Genomic DNA, 14049 nt, shown 5'->3' on the forward strand with positions numbered 1-14049 from the left:
AACGTGTAAAATCCTGCACCACCAGAACAAGCTCAGAAAGCACATATACCAAACACAAGTATACAGGATAAGGAGAAACATCCCAGAGAAGTATCATTCCTAAGAATGCAAGCACACTAACACCTCTGCGCAGAAATTTTTTAACTGGTGTGCATACAATACCTCGCCCGTGTTAGGGTTGGAGCAGAGAATTTTAGCATCCTTCCCACAGCTAAGTAGCAGCTCTGAATCTGCCATACTCCAAGCAATGGCCAATATACCCCTGCGTGAAAAGTCACAACCAAAAAAAGTTTAATGTAAATGCAAAATGGTGATAAAGCATATTTATAAGTGGAGTTTCTACATTAGCTGAGCATTCCACCTCAAAATGCCCTCCCCATTCCTTCCTCTAGTACTTTATTTATTGAAATAGATGCTTTCTATTTTCTGCATGAAGAGGTATAAAGGTGCAGCCATTGTATCTGAAAATTAAATGCAACAGTCATGCGGGAGAACCTGGACAGCAATGTAACAAAATGGGTTGTTTGCCTGCAGTATCATTAACATACAGTGTGCAAACCTGTAGGTAAGGTTGGTGACTACAAAGTTTGCCAGCTTTTTTTTATTAGCAGGAGATTCAAGTCAGCAGAACCACTGGCAGCAGTTTTGATAGAAGCCACAACACAGACTTATTGCTGGTTCTCTCTCCTTAAATCAAGTGCTGTTTTTTGGGCAATAAGAAAAGTTTCACTAACAATTGAGGAAAAACAAGAATTTAACAAAAATCTTTCCTTGTATCCAAATTTAAGGCACTTAGGGGACTGAGGGGCAGAAAGATTGTGCACGTCCATATGTGAGGATGTGCCCAGGTGCACCTTCAGTCCATTATTCAGGCAAAATCAATGACTACCAGCTTCTTGCACCTCAGCTCCCTCTTCTTGAAAAGCATAGAAACAAACTAGCAACTTCAGTGTTTCAGCAGGATAATGTTTTTTTCATTTTGAGGCCTGTTCCCTTCAAACCAGCAGGCCCCCAAAAGGCAAGCCTTTCAGGACACAGGGTTGGCTAGTCAGCAAGCCAGCATATAACACTGCCTACTGCTGGAATCGCCACCTCCAACTAAGTGAGCCTTCACAGGGAACTGAGCAAGAAGTGAGATGTACAAACTGGTACACAGTCACCACAGTGCAAACACCATAGAGCAGCAGGCTACATAAGAGTCATACCTTGTATGGCTTTCTAGAACACGAAGTGGCGAGGAGGCAAATCTTAGGTCCCACATCTGAATCACAGGCAACCTGTCATCCTCCGAGGCCAAAACCATCTGGGTAGCAACATCAGGGTGCCATGCCAGGCCTGAGCAGTGCATCTGAGGGACAACATTGCAGCACAGTGTAAAATAACTAAACAGCACTAAAGGACAAAAGACAACAGCCTAAATATGTCTACGTGCATGGTAAAACACTGTTGCAAGGGAATTTGCAGCTGCGTTTCTGGGCATTATTTCTGATTGCATTCAGATTGGGATACTCTCCTCCTTTCCGTGAGTGAGGAGACTTGCAGTTAGTTTCCCAAGGTCATCTCAGAGAGATGGCTTTGTACTGTCTTGTTCACAATCCTATGTTTTAATGTAAAAAAACTGTAAAGCCCTCTGTACAAACCTTTTTCTCAATGTTTTTATTGATATTTTAATAAAAGCCATTGTTAGGCAGAGTTTATTGTCATGTGAACATTGTATCACTAGACTACAATCACATGATGAAGACAGCCTACTGTGCTGCTGTTATGTTAGGCAAAAAATAAATAAAATGTTGAGAGTTACACAGTTTATCAGAATAGGAGTGCAGTGACCTTCAGGAGCTGCTACTTTAGGAGCACCCATTTGTGAATTTCGTTTTGAACTCTTGCTACATCTTCAGAGTTTGTTATAGCAATATTCCATTTAAAATATACAGAATTATACAAATATGTCCCTCTCCAAAAGCTCAACAAGCTCTTTTTTACATTTACACTGCCTGAGGAGCAGGCATAGAGGTTGTAACTATATGAGGTAGTGTCCCCTGTAACCCGCCCAATGCCGATACTCCTCTGTGGCGCTCTCCACCACAGACCCTGCCCTCTCCAAGCTCGGCTGCAGCCTGCTCCCATTTCCACATCCAGACCAGCAGAAGCACAGGCCCCAGCTCCATCAGTCATCAGTGTCCTGCCAGGGCTCAGCCCTTGTGCTCATCCCACCTGTGATGCCAAGGAGGAAGCCTTGTCTGCCTGAGCACTAAGTCATAGAATCATACAGGTTGGAAAAGACCTCTAAGATCATCGAGTCCAACCATCAACCCGACACCACCATGCTCACTAACCCATATTCCTAAGGGCCTCATCTACACGTCTTTTAAATACTTCCAGGGATGGTGACTCAACCACTTCCCTGGGCAGCCTGTTCCAAGGCCTGATCACTCTTTCAGTAAAGAAATTTCTCCTAATGTCCAATCTAAACCTCCCTTGGCGCAACTTGAGGCCATTTCCTCTTGTCCTATCGCTAGTTACTTGGCAGAAGAGACCAACACCCACCTCGCTACAACCTCCTTTCAGGTAGTTGTAGAGCGCAATGAGGTCTCCCCTCAGCCTCCTCTTCTCCACACTAAACAGCCCCAGTTCCCTCAGCCGCTCCTCATAAGACTTGTGCTCCAGACCCTTCACCAGCTTCGTTGCCCTTCTCTGGACACGCTCCAGCACCTCCATGTCCTTCTTGTAGTGAGGGGCCAAAACTGAACACAGTATTCGAGGTGTGGCCTCACCAGTGCCAAGTACAGGGGCACGATCACCTCCCTACTCCTGCTGGCCACACTATTTCTGATACAGGCCAGGATGCCATTGGCCTTCTTGGCCACCTGCACACGCTGCCGGCTCATGTTCAGCCGGCTGTCAGCCAGCACCCCCAGGTCCTTTTCCTCCGGGCAGCTTTCCAGCCACTCTTCCCCAAGCCTGTAGCGTTGCCTGGGGTTGTGGTGGCCGAAGTGCAGGACCCGGCACTTGGCCTTGAACCTCATACAATTGGCCTCGGCCCATCGATCCAGCCTGTCCAGGTCCCTCTGCAGAGCCTTCCTACCCTCGAGCAGATCAACACTCCCGCCCAACTTGGTGTTGTCTGCAAACTTACTGAGGGAGCACTCGATCCCCTCGTCCAGATAGTTGATAAAGATATTGAACAGGACCGGCCCCAGTACTGAGCCCTGGGGAACACCGCTCGTGACCGGCCGCCAACTGGATTTAACTCCGTTCACCACAACTCTCTGGGCCCGGCCGTCCAGCCAGTGTTTTACCCAGCGAAGAGTGCACCTGTCTAGGCCGTGAGCCGCCAGCTTCTCTAGGAGAATGCTGTGGGAGACAGTGTCAAAGGCTTTACTGAAGTCCAGGTAGACCACATCCACTGCCTTTCCCTCATCCACTAGGCGGGTCACCTGGTCATAGAAGGAGATCAGGTTGGTCAGGCAGGACCTGCCTTCCATGAACCCGTGCTGGCTGGGCCTGATCCCCTGGTTGTCCCGCACATGGCTCGTGAGCACCCTCAAAACCAACCGCTCCATGATCTTCCCCGGCACCGAGGTCAGGCTGACCGGCCTGTAGTTCCCCGGATCCTCCTTCCGGCCCTTCTTATAGATCGGCGTCACATTGGCGAGCCTCCAGTCGTCCGGGACTTCCCCAGTTAACCAGGACTGCTGGTCATGACATCACCTGCTCTGTGAAACTAAATGTGCTCACCCAGAGCACATCAGCTGCAACCTCATCTCTCCAGCACACAAAACATGTCATTTCTGACTAGCTGAATAAAAATCTTTCTGTGGTAGCCACAAACAGATCAGTAATGGCTTTCTCCAAACTAACTTATCCCTCCAGCAGGAAATCTGAGTGCCTTGCTTCAATCTGCATCTGCTTATTTTCATTTAAAATGCTGACAATCCCTCTGCATATACATAGCCTTTTAAGAGAAAGCATTAGATATTTGGCATGTCATATAAAACTGGCCCAGGCACCAGTATCTTTATGTCATGTAAGAAGGGGTGCTATGACCTGTCCCCACATGCCAAGAGGCACCCCACACCTCTCCACAAGCACCCGTGCAGATGTGCAAGAGCTAACTCACCCGGTTGTTGTGGTCACTGACTTTGATGATGGGTTCATTCTTCCTAAGATCCCACACGGTAGTTCGGCCGCTAGGGCTAGCGGATGCCAGGATGTGCTGGACTTGCCTGTTCCATGCAATGCAGCTGATGTCCTCGAGAGGCTGTCAAACACACAGAACAGCCTGTCACAACCTTTCCAAATCGAAGACTCAAATCCTGTTATTTTCAGGACTTGCTAAATGACAAATCTGCAAGGAGACTAATCGCAGGTACTGCGCGTGTTCTGGTTTCCTATGTACACATGCTGTAGGGTAGAACGCCTGAAAACCCCGATTTATAAGCTGCTAATATTTCTCTGTAATATCTGTATTTTCTGCTTTACAATATGATACATTAGTCACTTAAAGAAGACTAAGCACAACTGTCTTCAAGAACAGAAAATTACTCCATGAAAGTATATCCGGGTATATAAACTGCCCTTTTGCCTTGGATTATTAGGTTTTGACTTACAAAAAAATATGTTTGCTTGGAGGAATTCTGTGGGGTTTTTTTATTCCCCCCCAACTGCTTATTTTTAGTCTGAGAATTAAAAGCAATGTTAACCCAGTCCTTGTTGCACTATTATTTGCAGCTGTCCTTAAGCACATGGACTAAAAGACTTCCCAGCATAAAAAATTACTGTTAGACATAAAAAATCCTATACAGGTATCTTTAACTAAGGTAAGTATCCTCCAAAATGCCCACATGATAATAAACAACTCGGACTAAACAAAGTATCCAAACCCACAGAGTTTAAACTAAAAATCTTTAAGCTGAAGATTACTTCTCATCCCATTTCCTCACTTCGTTGTCTCCAAATTATCATGCAGTAATGAACCCATTTTCAAGTAACCACAAATTTCTTGTGCAATTTTGTAACAGCTACAGAAACGTACATGCATTGAAACAACTTCCTCCCATTCTTCTATCTCCTTCACAAGGCACAAAGTACAAAAGGCTACTGTTTTTCCCCATAGATCTTCTTTAAGAGACACAGGCTAAACACTGGCCCTGAAGTATAGCAATTAAACACTCCCTGAAACCCATGAAGGTAACTGACAAACCTGCTGCCTCATCTTCTGACTTCTCAGTACCTGCTTTTTATCTTCCTCCTATTTTCCTCAATCTGTACCTTCATGATCTTCAGATTCATGCATGCAGTGATACATGCAGAGGAAGACTAGAAGATGTGTAATGGTTATGGATATTTAAAAAGTGGTGTAACCTGAGAGATTCAGCTTGTTATTACTTGTTGCTTGATAAAATGCAACATTTCTCAAACACTATGGGGATACTTCAGCTTTCCCTGGCCAAATACAATTTATTTTAAAAAATAAAATCCCACCACACGAAGACATGAATCAACTGCTTGTGCAGCCAGCTGAAACTGCAGGTCTGTTGTGGACAAACATGACTGCACATCCAGGGTTGCTGCATGGGAAGCAAAGCAAACCACTCATCGCATGGACCCGTGCATGCTTGCACTTACAGGCACAGTCAGAAAACTGCACTCCAGCGGCTAGAAAAGCAGCAGCGTCCAGTCACCCTTGTATGGAGCTGGGCAAAAAATCACGGCTAGACACAAAGTATGGCAAAATAGTCACAACTGACTTCCTTCCAAAAGTGTTCACTGAAAGCCACCTGCGCTGCTGCTCAGAGAATATCGTCCTTAAGGAGATGGGCTCCTGCCGTGTGCTTTGAGACACAGGCATATCACAAGGAGGAAAAAAATCTCAAACACCACAGTCTAATAAGCATGTTACAAAAATTAAATACCAACAGAAGGCTTATTTTTGTTGGCCTTCAGGAAAGCCACTAGAGAACAACATGCAGGAACATGTTTTTCTTTATTTTGATATGGAGAGATCTGCTGTACCACCCCTTAAGGACTGTATCTAACATTGCCAGAAATGTAGCTCATGGCTAACTACGATTAACTGCTACCCAAGTTAGACTTCAAAAGGCTTTCCCCGTGCCCCCCTCCCTCTGCTTCAGACAGCTTTAAAACTGTAGGTTTCGATGAGCTCTCAACTTAAGTGACATGTATATTTCTCATTAGTCTGCTCTGCACTATTTAACAAATACAAATCTGGTACCTGTGTCTTCACTCCTGGTGTCATTGGCGTGGCAAAATTGTTCAAGTCCCAGATGTAGATTTCAGACTCATTAGCACCAGAAGCCACCAGATTAGTCTGTAAGACACATTAATATATGTTAAGAGTATTTTCAGCATCAGCTTTTACAGTCTTAGCTGCTGGGAGGCATCAGATCCACAGGACTCTGCCAATTTCTCCTATCAGCTCAGGATACAGCCTTTGGCTTACACAGAGCAGCTTAGGGAAAAAGCAAGTTTTTTTGAGATTGCAGGTAAGACTGAGTTAATTAAAAAAAATTCATATGCTGCACTTGACTGGCATGCCAAGACCAAAATTCCCGTTTTGTGGAGTGCTCCTACACTGCACGGCAAACACCCATGAGGAGGCTGCAGAGGTGCAACCACGGACAGGTGAGTGGAAAGCAGTGACACTTCTGGGAGGGGGCAGACGACGAAGTGGTGCTGTAGCTATCGCCGCAGCAGAGCTTTGCCCCGGGCAGACCACGACATGCGGGGCCAGCTGGAAGGAGTGTGGCAATTGTGCCTCCAGCAGTGGACAGCACCCCACCCACAATGAATGCAATCACGCAGAGCAATCCTGCATCTGGGATGCAAAAGTCCAGGCAGGGCGACACAAGCCGAGGGCACCGAGCGCCCTTTGCTCACATCCCACGGCTGGTGACAAGCAAATCCTGACTTCATAACAGGCAGAAAGGGAAAGGAAGAGATTCAGAGAGGATACAATGAACAGAGGGCGGCCTTGTGAAAGCAAGCGTGCAGGGACAGAAGTGCTATTTAGGAAACGAATTCAACTGAATTCTCGCACAGCTGGTGGGGACAAGGAAAAACCAACCCACTGTATCTAGAAGGAAGTAAAGGCTCATTAGTGATGGAGGAGAGCTTGTGGTTTTGAGAGCTCTTCTGCTAAAGAGGCCTTGTCACTGTGTTTCCTGTTCTGTCTCCTCTTTCCAAATGACAATACTTAGAGGTCTTGAAGACGGATCCTACCCAACCCCCAAAGGAGATCCCTAACATCTGATGTCATTGGAAACATGAGTGAGAGCACATAAATACTCCCCGTGTGATAAGAACAATATTGGCACAGTACGTGGGAGTTAAAAAACAAAACTGGCTAAAAACATCACAGAAGACCACCTGTACTTTAAGCTAAAAAGACCCACTAAACTGACAACGTAAACAGACGAGGGGAAGGAATGAACCAGACACCTTAAACTTTCATTCCCCATCCTGAAATGCCAGTAACAGGTTTTTCCTACTAAATACAAACAGACACTCAAACACAAAATTTAATTCATGCTTTTCAGGGAGGGGAAATGGACAGAAACATTTAAGGTTACAAGACAGGCCACTCACAGCATGTGATGAAGAACAGCAGGAAACCAACCTGGAACATGTTGACATCGAGCGCTCTTACTGGTCCCGTGTGCTTGTCTTTCTGGGCAATTATTACTTCAGCGTCTCCAGCTATGATTTTGGCTGGGTCGTACAGAATGACATTTCCGTTTTCACCCCCGGCAATCAGGACTCCTGAGACTCTCTCACCTGATGTCATGCTGTGCGGCCCCCAGATCAGCTTGTGGTACCTGTAAGTCACAGAAGTCCCCACAGTCTACAACCATCCACCACCAGCTCCACATACACTGATGCATCCCATTTTGCTCACCGCAGCTAAAGTCTCCAGACTGCTGCTAACAGACAGAGCAGACACGTCAGAGAAAAGCACTGCCTGCATTTCTCCTTAAGGATGAGTCTCTGTACTTACAACCCCTTCCGTCAGAAAGACATGTCCCAGTTTTGCTCATTATCAAGACACAGGGTCACGACATGCACAACCAATAACCTGGTGTACAATAACATCTCTCATCTCCTGGCTGCAAAATCAGGTAAGTGCTCCCAACTGCACACGATTTTGAGCTCACCTTTGCAAAACAATAGGAGTAATCAAAGTAAGGACTGTAAGCCCATCCAACTGCAGCCTGGAGGTAAACCTCTGCTATTTGTGAGCAACATTTCATACAAGAGAGGAAAAAGGTGGAACTAGAAAAATTCCAAATGTTTTTCCGTATCTGTGCTTCTGGATGTGCAAGCTTTTCACCTGCTGTACTGGAGGCTCAGCAAGTAGTTTATTCACACCACAGACACGTGTCTCTTGGACCACAATCTATTTTCCATGCTAAATCAAGACGAATTAAACATACTTCCAGAAATGAAATATTTTCATACCACTGTGTCCACCTGCAAATACCCAAATTTCCTTCAACTCAATGAACTTGCTGCATAAGCAAAACTGCATTCCTGTGTATTCAGCATTGCAAAGAATGAATTTCTTCTACATAAAATGACACACTGTCACATATCAGCTCTTATGCAAGCAGAAAGCAAACCCACATTGACTGGAAGTTGGCAAGGAGTTACTTTAGCATTCACTGTGTTATTAATCTCTTGGTTATCTCTGGACAACCTTCAAGTAATTTCTTTAATCACACCAACTTCAGCATGATAAAATACATACCGCAGAAAGCTAGACAAAGAAGAGCATATGCTGGGTGAGAAATACTGTAACCGTCAAGCGCTCAGTCTCCTAGTGCAGTGTTCAGATTACAGTGGGGGTTCACCAAAGAACAATGCTACAAATGGAAATTGGTCTATAATACCAGACAGACCCTTTCTCTGGGTACGATTTTTATACTTCTGCACCTAACTATGCAAGGTTATGAGAAATGGAGTGACTGACAGGGTTGTCCAGGCACTCGTGTTACACCACCAGCAAGATTCAACAGGACTTAAGATAATCCAAAATGAAGGCAGAAAACTGTGAGGAACAAAAACCAGAGTTAACTGTGCAATTACTTTCCTCTTGCCCTTTGCTCTTTCCAAGATAAAATATAGCTTTATAAAAGCAGTGCAAAACTTTCCTTGGAGGACAATTAACAAAGCTTGTTGCAGGATTTATCTTTTGTGGGTTTAATCACCCGGACATTTTCATTTGCTGCAAACCAAAATAAAGCCTGACGTACACATTGCTAGCTGGGGTACTTCTTGTTATCTTTAATTTAAAAAAAAAAAAAAGTCAACCTCCTTTGTAATGCATTTTCTGGGGCAAAGTCAAATTCTTGTGTTGCTCACCAAGGGAAGTACTTTCAAAGGAGCACTGGCTATAAGGAGTGTTTTTTGAAATTCAGTAAGCAAATGTCACTTGGTAAGCCTTGAAAAATCTCAGTCATAGTTAAAACAAGGTAGAACAACGAAATTTTAAAAGATCAAACACCTCATCCTGCTCTCAGCAGATCAGTAGGACATGTTAACATCAGCTTTGCCCACAGTGCAGGGCATTAAACAGAGACTGTGGCTGTTTCTCACAAGCCCCACGTACTAAAACATGGACAACTGCAGGGCACAGATTGTGAGCTGCCTGCCAGCACAACTGCTCTGCCAGCCCCACGAATCATTACAACAAAACTGATATGGCACAAAGCCAGCAGCCAAACACCTTGTGCTTCCTCCTGCAAAAACTGCCGCAACCATTATTTACCCAAATCAAGAGAGCATCCCTAAGCAGGGTCACAATCTTATTGCAGGCAAATGCATGCAATTTCAACCCCCTCAAGATGTTTATAGGCAACACTTAACCTCTAGGAACCCAGCAAACTGCATTTGGTCACGAACTTTAGGAAACAGTTGTAGGTCCTTAGGTCTTGAAGTTACGGCTTTAAGAACAGATAATGAAGACTCAAGTCCAATTGATTTCTACTCACATCAAAGGTGGGGGAGATGGCAATTGCTTCTCTAGAAACGTCAGATTCTCGCTTGAACATATTGGCAAAATGCTGTAATTGCCTGCACCTCCAGTCATGCCGTTTCGGGTCACCAAGGGAAAGAGTGGTTATGCTGACACTGTAGCTGGTATGAAAAAGTCATGGATCCAATCCAATGGCAATGAAAATGTTCACCTCCTTCTCTACCTACAGAAACATCCTGCACTTCCATCTGTTGTTTCAGCTCACCTACAATGAGCAGCAGCCACTGGACCAGTCACCAGAGAGCCGCTATAAGTGCTGCCGAGATGGAAATTGGATGCTCTGATGCTAATAATATTTCTTTGGACAAGCGCACGGTAAGGAACTAAGAGCTAAGTGGAGTTGTACAGTCGGGAACTTAGCTTCCCAGCTGCGCGGTGAGGTATGATACTACCCGCACAACATGACCCAGTTTAGTTATGTTACAGGAGTCTCCCTGAAATACCTAAATGTAAACAGGATCATAGAATCATAGAATCATACAGGTTGGAAAAGACCTCTAAGATCATCGTGTCCAACCGTCAACCTAACACCACCATGTCCTCTACACCATGTTCCTAAGGGCCTCATCTACACGTCTTTTAAATACCTCCAGGGATGGTGACTCCACCACTTCCCTGGGCAGCCTGTTCCAAGGCCCGACCACTCTTTCAGTAAAGAAATTTCTCCTAATCTCCAGTCTAAACCTCCCTTGGCGCAACTTTAGGCCATTTCCTCTTGTCCTATCGCTAGTTACTTGGCAGAAGAGACCAACACCCACCTCGCTACAACCTCCTTTCAGGTAGTTGTAGAGCGCAATGAGGTCTCCCCTCAACCTCCTTTTCTCCAGGCTAAACAACCCCAGTTCCCTCAGCCGCTCCTCATAAGGCTTGTGCTCCAGGCCCTTCACCAGCTTCGTTGCCCTCCTCTGGACACGCTCCAGCACCTCCATGTCCTTCTTGTAGTGAGGGGCCCAAAACTGAACACAGTATTCGAGGTGCGGCCTCACCAGTGCCGAGTACAGGGGCACGATCACCTCCCTACTCCTGCTGGCCACACTATTCCTGATACAGGCCAGGATGGGGCAATGTGAAAAGTTGTGACTGCGTTTTCATAATTTCACATTTCCTTCTGTTCTCTGGAGAATCCAGAGGCTCCCCAAGATAAACTGCCTGCATACATATTCAAACCTATCAGCCAATGTCAGAGCACAAGCTGCTTGCAACTTCTCGGAGTCCAAGCTCACTGCCTTCACAATGACATCTCACTGTCCCACAACATCAATGGCACTCATGCACCTTCATTCTTCAGTGCTGTACTTCTGCTCCTCTCCTTAACAACTGCAGATAAACCTCATGAAGTGGCCTTTCCACATGCACCATGTATAACAGTTCTACAGCCATTACTTTTCCCTTACAACACCACTGCTTACCTGTGAGAGGAGGAGAAGGTGGCGCAGGACTTCATATCCAGCAAAGGGTCTGATAAGTCCAACTCAAATATTTCTAGAGAAGCACTTGTACTGAAAGTTGCATCCAGCTGCTGAGCTGATGTACCTGCAAAGAAGCATGGTTGGCAGTGAGAAAGCCATGATACACAAAAGAGCAACAGCAAAAGCAGCACAAGGAGGGGCATAAAAACATCATCCTTGCAAAAAGGACCCTGAGATGGAGTCAGGTTTCTCTTTCTGTTATTTAGATGTAGTTCTACATAACTCTCCTCCCCATGGTTCCCCCTTTGGGGGTTTCTTAGCCAATATGAACAGGAAAAGCTTTGGGCAAGTGCCTCTCTCTCCCTGACTATGTACAGAAAGCAATCAAGTTACAAACAAGCAGCAAGGGACAGTGAACTGGCAGTTAGGATTGCTGTCACCTTAACCTGGCAGAAAGAAGAGGATGCTTGCTGTCACTTGCAGAATGCAAAACATGTTTTCATGCACGGCACAACTGGAGAACTCCACTAAAGGTACTGCACCATACACCCCACTCCAGCCTTCAGGACATGAAATAACTCCTACAACTTTCAGTTACGACCACTTCATGGCAGCTATCGCACGTAGCCCGAGACCTGCTAGCACACGCTTCCCAGAAACTCACCTGTGGCCAGGTAAATGGGGTGCTGCTGGGCAGGGCTCCATGCCTGCATGGCAGTACGATCAATTTCCTTCAGCTTCATTTCACTAAAAAATAAAACCAAGAAAGATAATGCTTAAGTGGAGTATGGGGAGACTGCACTGCCATGGATTCAGCAGCTGCATTAGGGCTTGGCAGAAGCAGCCAGGGTGATCGTTTTCCTGAAGACATCCCACAGACAGACAGACACCTAAGCCATTCTCTCCAGGGCACACCCGGGGGAAGGGGAGGAATAATCCTCCGTTGGCAGAATAACATTGACAGGTAGAGGAAACTGATGGCTGCTGAACAGACCATAACACAGGAAAACGTGGGCAAAGCTTCAACTGCTCTGAAAAACCCTCTTCTAGCAGCATCAAGGCACACATCGGGCACCCTACAGCAGCTTTCACCCTTAACCCATGAAACAAACCCATCCTCGAGAAAACCCTCACTAGACCCTCGCCGCCAAACACCTTCAGCAGCCAGCCGGATCAGAGCACGAAAAACGGTTAAAAGCCTCCACCGTCTCATTTTTGGGTCTTATTTCAACACCCCGGGCTCCCCCCGCCTCGGAAACACCGTGCACGGCCAGCGGGCGCCGGTGCACGACCAACCGTTCCCAACGGACCGTTATTGGCCCGTTACGGCGCCCGCTGGCCGCCTCGTCGACCAGCAGCTACGCCCCGTTTCCGACAGGAACTGGGGAAAAAAGGTGGAAAACGAGGGTTTCCCCCTCCTCACCTCCGCGTCCCCGGCGCTCACCAGTCCCCGGCCCGCTCCAACGTGGCAGCTGCGGCACCGCCTCTCGCCCGCCGCCGGTTTCCGGGCGCGCCCCGCGCCTTCCGGGCGGCGGAGAGCTGGGCTCCACCTTCCCCTACGCGGGAAGCGAGCGTGTGCGTGTGTGTGTTGCGGGGTGGGGGTGGGGCGTGTGGGAGTGTGTGGGCGCAGCCGCCTCCTTCTTCGGGGTCTCCTCCGGGTTTCTCGGGGAAGGAGCAGCGATCGGCCCTGGGGAAGAGGGAGACATAGGTTAGGGGCGGCCACCCCGCTGGGGTTTAGCGAAGCCGGGGGAAAGCGCCTGCAACACGGGGGCTCCGGTGCCGCCTGTCCTCCTCAGCTCAACGGCAGTAATCACGGCGTTATCATGATGTGAACAGCAGTGAGGCTCATCATCGGACAGGGGCCAGACCCACGAGCGGGGGGGGAGGGGGAGTTCCTCCGCCTTTCGGTGCGGGGGAATAGCACCAACACGCGTGACTTAGCGACCCAGCCGCCGCACCCAGCGACCCGCCGGCTTTCACAGGCCGGGGGGGCGGGGCTCCTGGCGGGGGGCGCTTCCGGACGCAGCCCCTCACCCACCTCTCACGGCAGCCAGAGCACAGCTCCGCTGCCACCTCCCACCGCCGGATTCCGCGGCCGCTCAGCGGGCAGATGCTGTGCTCGGGGCGAGCGCTGCCCCGGCCCCATGGCGCGGCTGCGGCTCCCGCCTCTGCGAGGCTGAGCGCCCGCGTACAGCGGCCCCGCCGTCAGGCATGGCTCAGCCGCGCACCGCGGCCCTACCCCCACCACCGACCACCGCGCGGCGGGAAAGACAGCCCTTTTTCCCGGCCCCGCTACATATAGGGACGGAAGTGCTGCTCCCATTGGCTGCGAGGATCACCGTTTGTCATTGGCTGTTTCTTCCTCCACCGCCACTACCGGTTGGCTTGGTTCTCTTCCCATTCCCACCATTTGCTTCTCTGCTTACGTCAAACCGAGGCGGAACTGCAGCACTGCGGCAAGACCAGCAACGGCCGCCGCGCCCAATGGAGAAGCAGCTTCCGACGGGAAGGCTCAGCGGTCGTGGCTCGCGAGCCAATGGAAAGGAGGAAGCTGGGAGGGCGGGCGGTAGCAGCCAATGGGCGGGC

At 48.0% G+C, this 14049-nt stretch overlaps 1 protein-coding gene across 10 annotated transcripts in view; it reads right to left on the reverse strand.

Moving 5' to 3' along the window:
- Positions 1-14049, reverse strand: part of SEC31A (SEC31 homolog A, COPII component) — a 59828-nt gene that overhangs the window by 35637 nt on the left and 10142 nt on the right. For 4 of the 10 annotated variants that reach the window (XM_075149850.1, XM_075149854.1, XM_075149855.1 and 1 more), the window contains exons 1-9: positions 13803-13907; positions 12887-13150; positions 12128-12210; positions 11464-11587; positions 7640-7838; positions 6236-6331; positions 4121-4261; positions 1206-1348; positions 163-262 (exon numbers count right to left, since the gene is read on the reverse strand). In XM_075149850.1, coding sequence (XP_075005951.1) covers positions 163-262; positions 1206-1348; positions 4121-4261; positions 6236-6331; positions 7640-7838; positions 11464-11587; positions 12128-12206 — 882 coding nt within the window. In that variant the 5' untranslated portion in view covers positions 12207-12210; positions 12887-13150; positions 13803-13907. Of the gene's footprint in view, positions 1-162; positions 263-1205; positions 1349-4120; positions 4262-6235; positions 6332-7639; positions 7839-11463; positions 11588-12127; positions 12211-12886; positions 13151-13501; positions 13730-13802; positions 13908-14049 lie in introns of those variants that run through there. The other 6 variants (XM_075149853.1, XM_075149858.1, XM_075149851.1 and 3 more) reach the window with 3 other exon arrangements.

The sequence above is a fragment of the Calonectris borealis genome, chromosome 4 (genome assembly GCF_964195595.1).
Source record: "Calonectris borealis chromosome 4, bCalBor7.hap1.2, whole genome shotgun sequence".
NCBI classification, from domain to species: domain Eukaryota; kingdom Metazoa; phylum Chordata; class Aves; order Procellariiformes; family Procellariidae; genus Calonectris; species Calonectris borealis.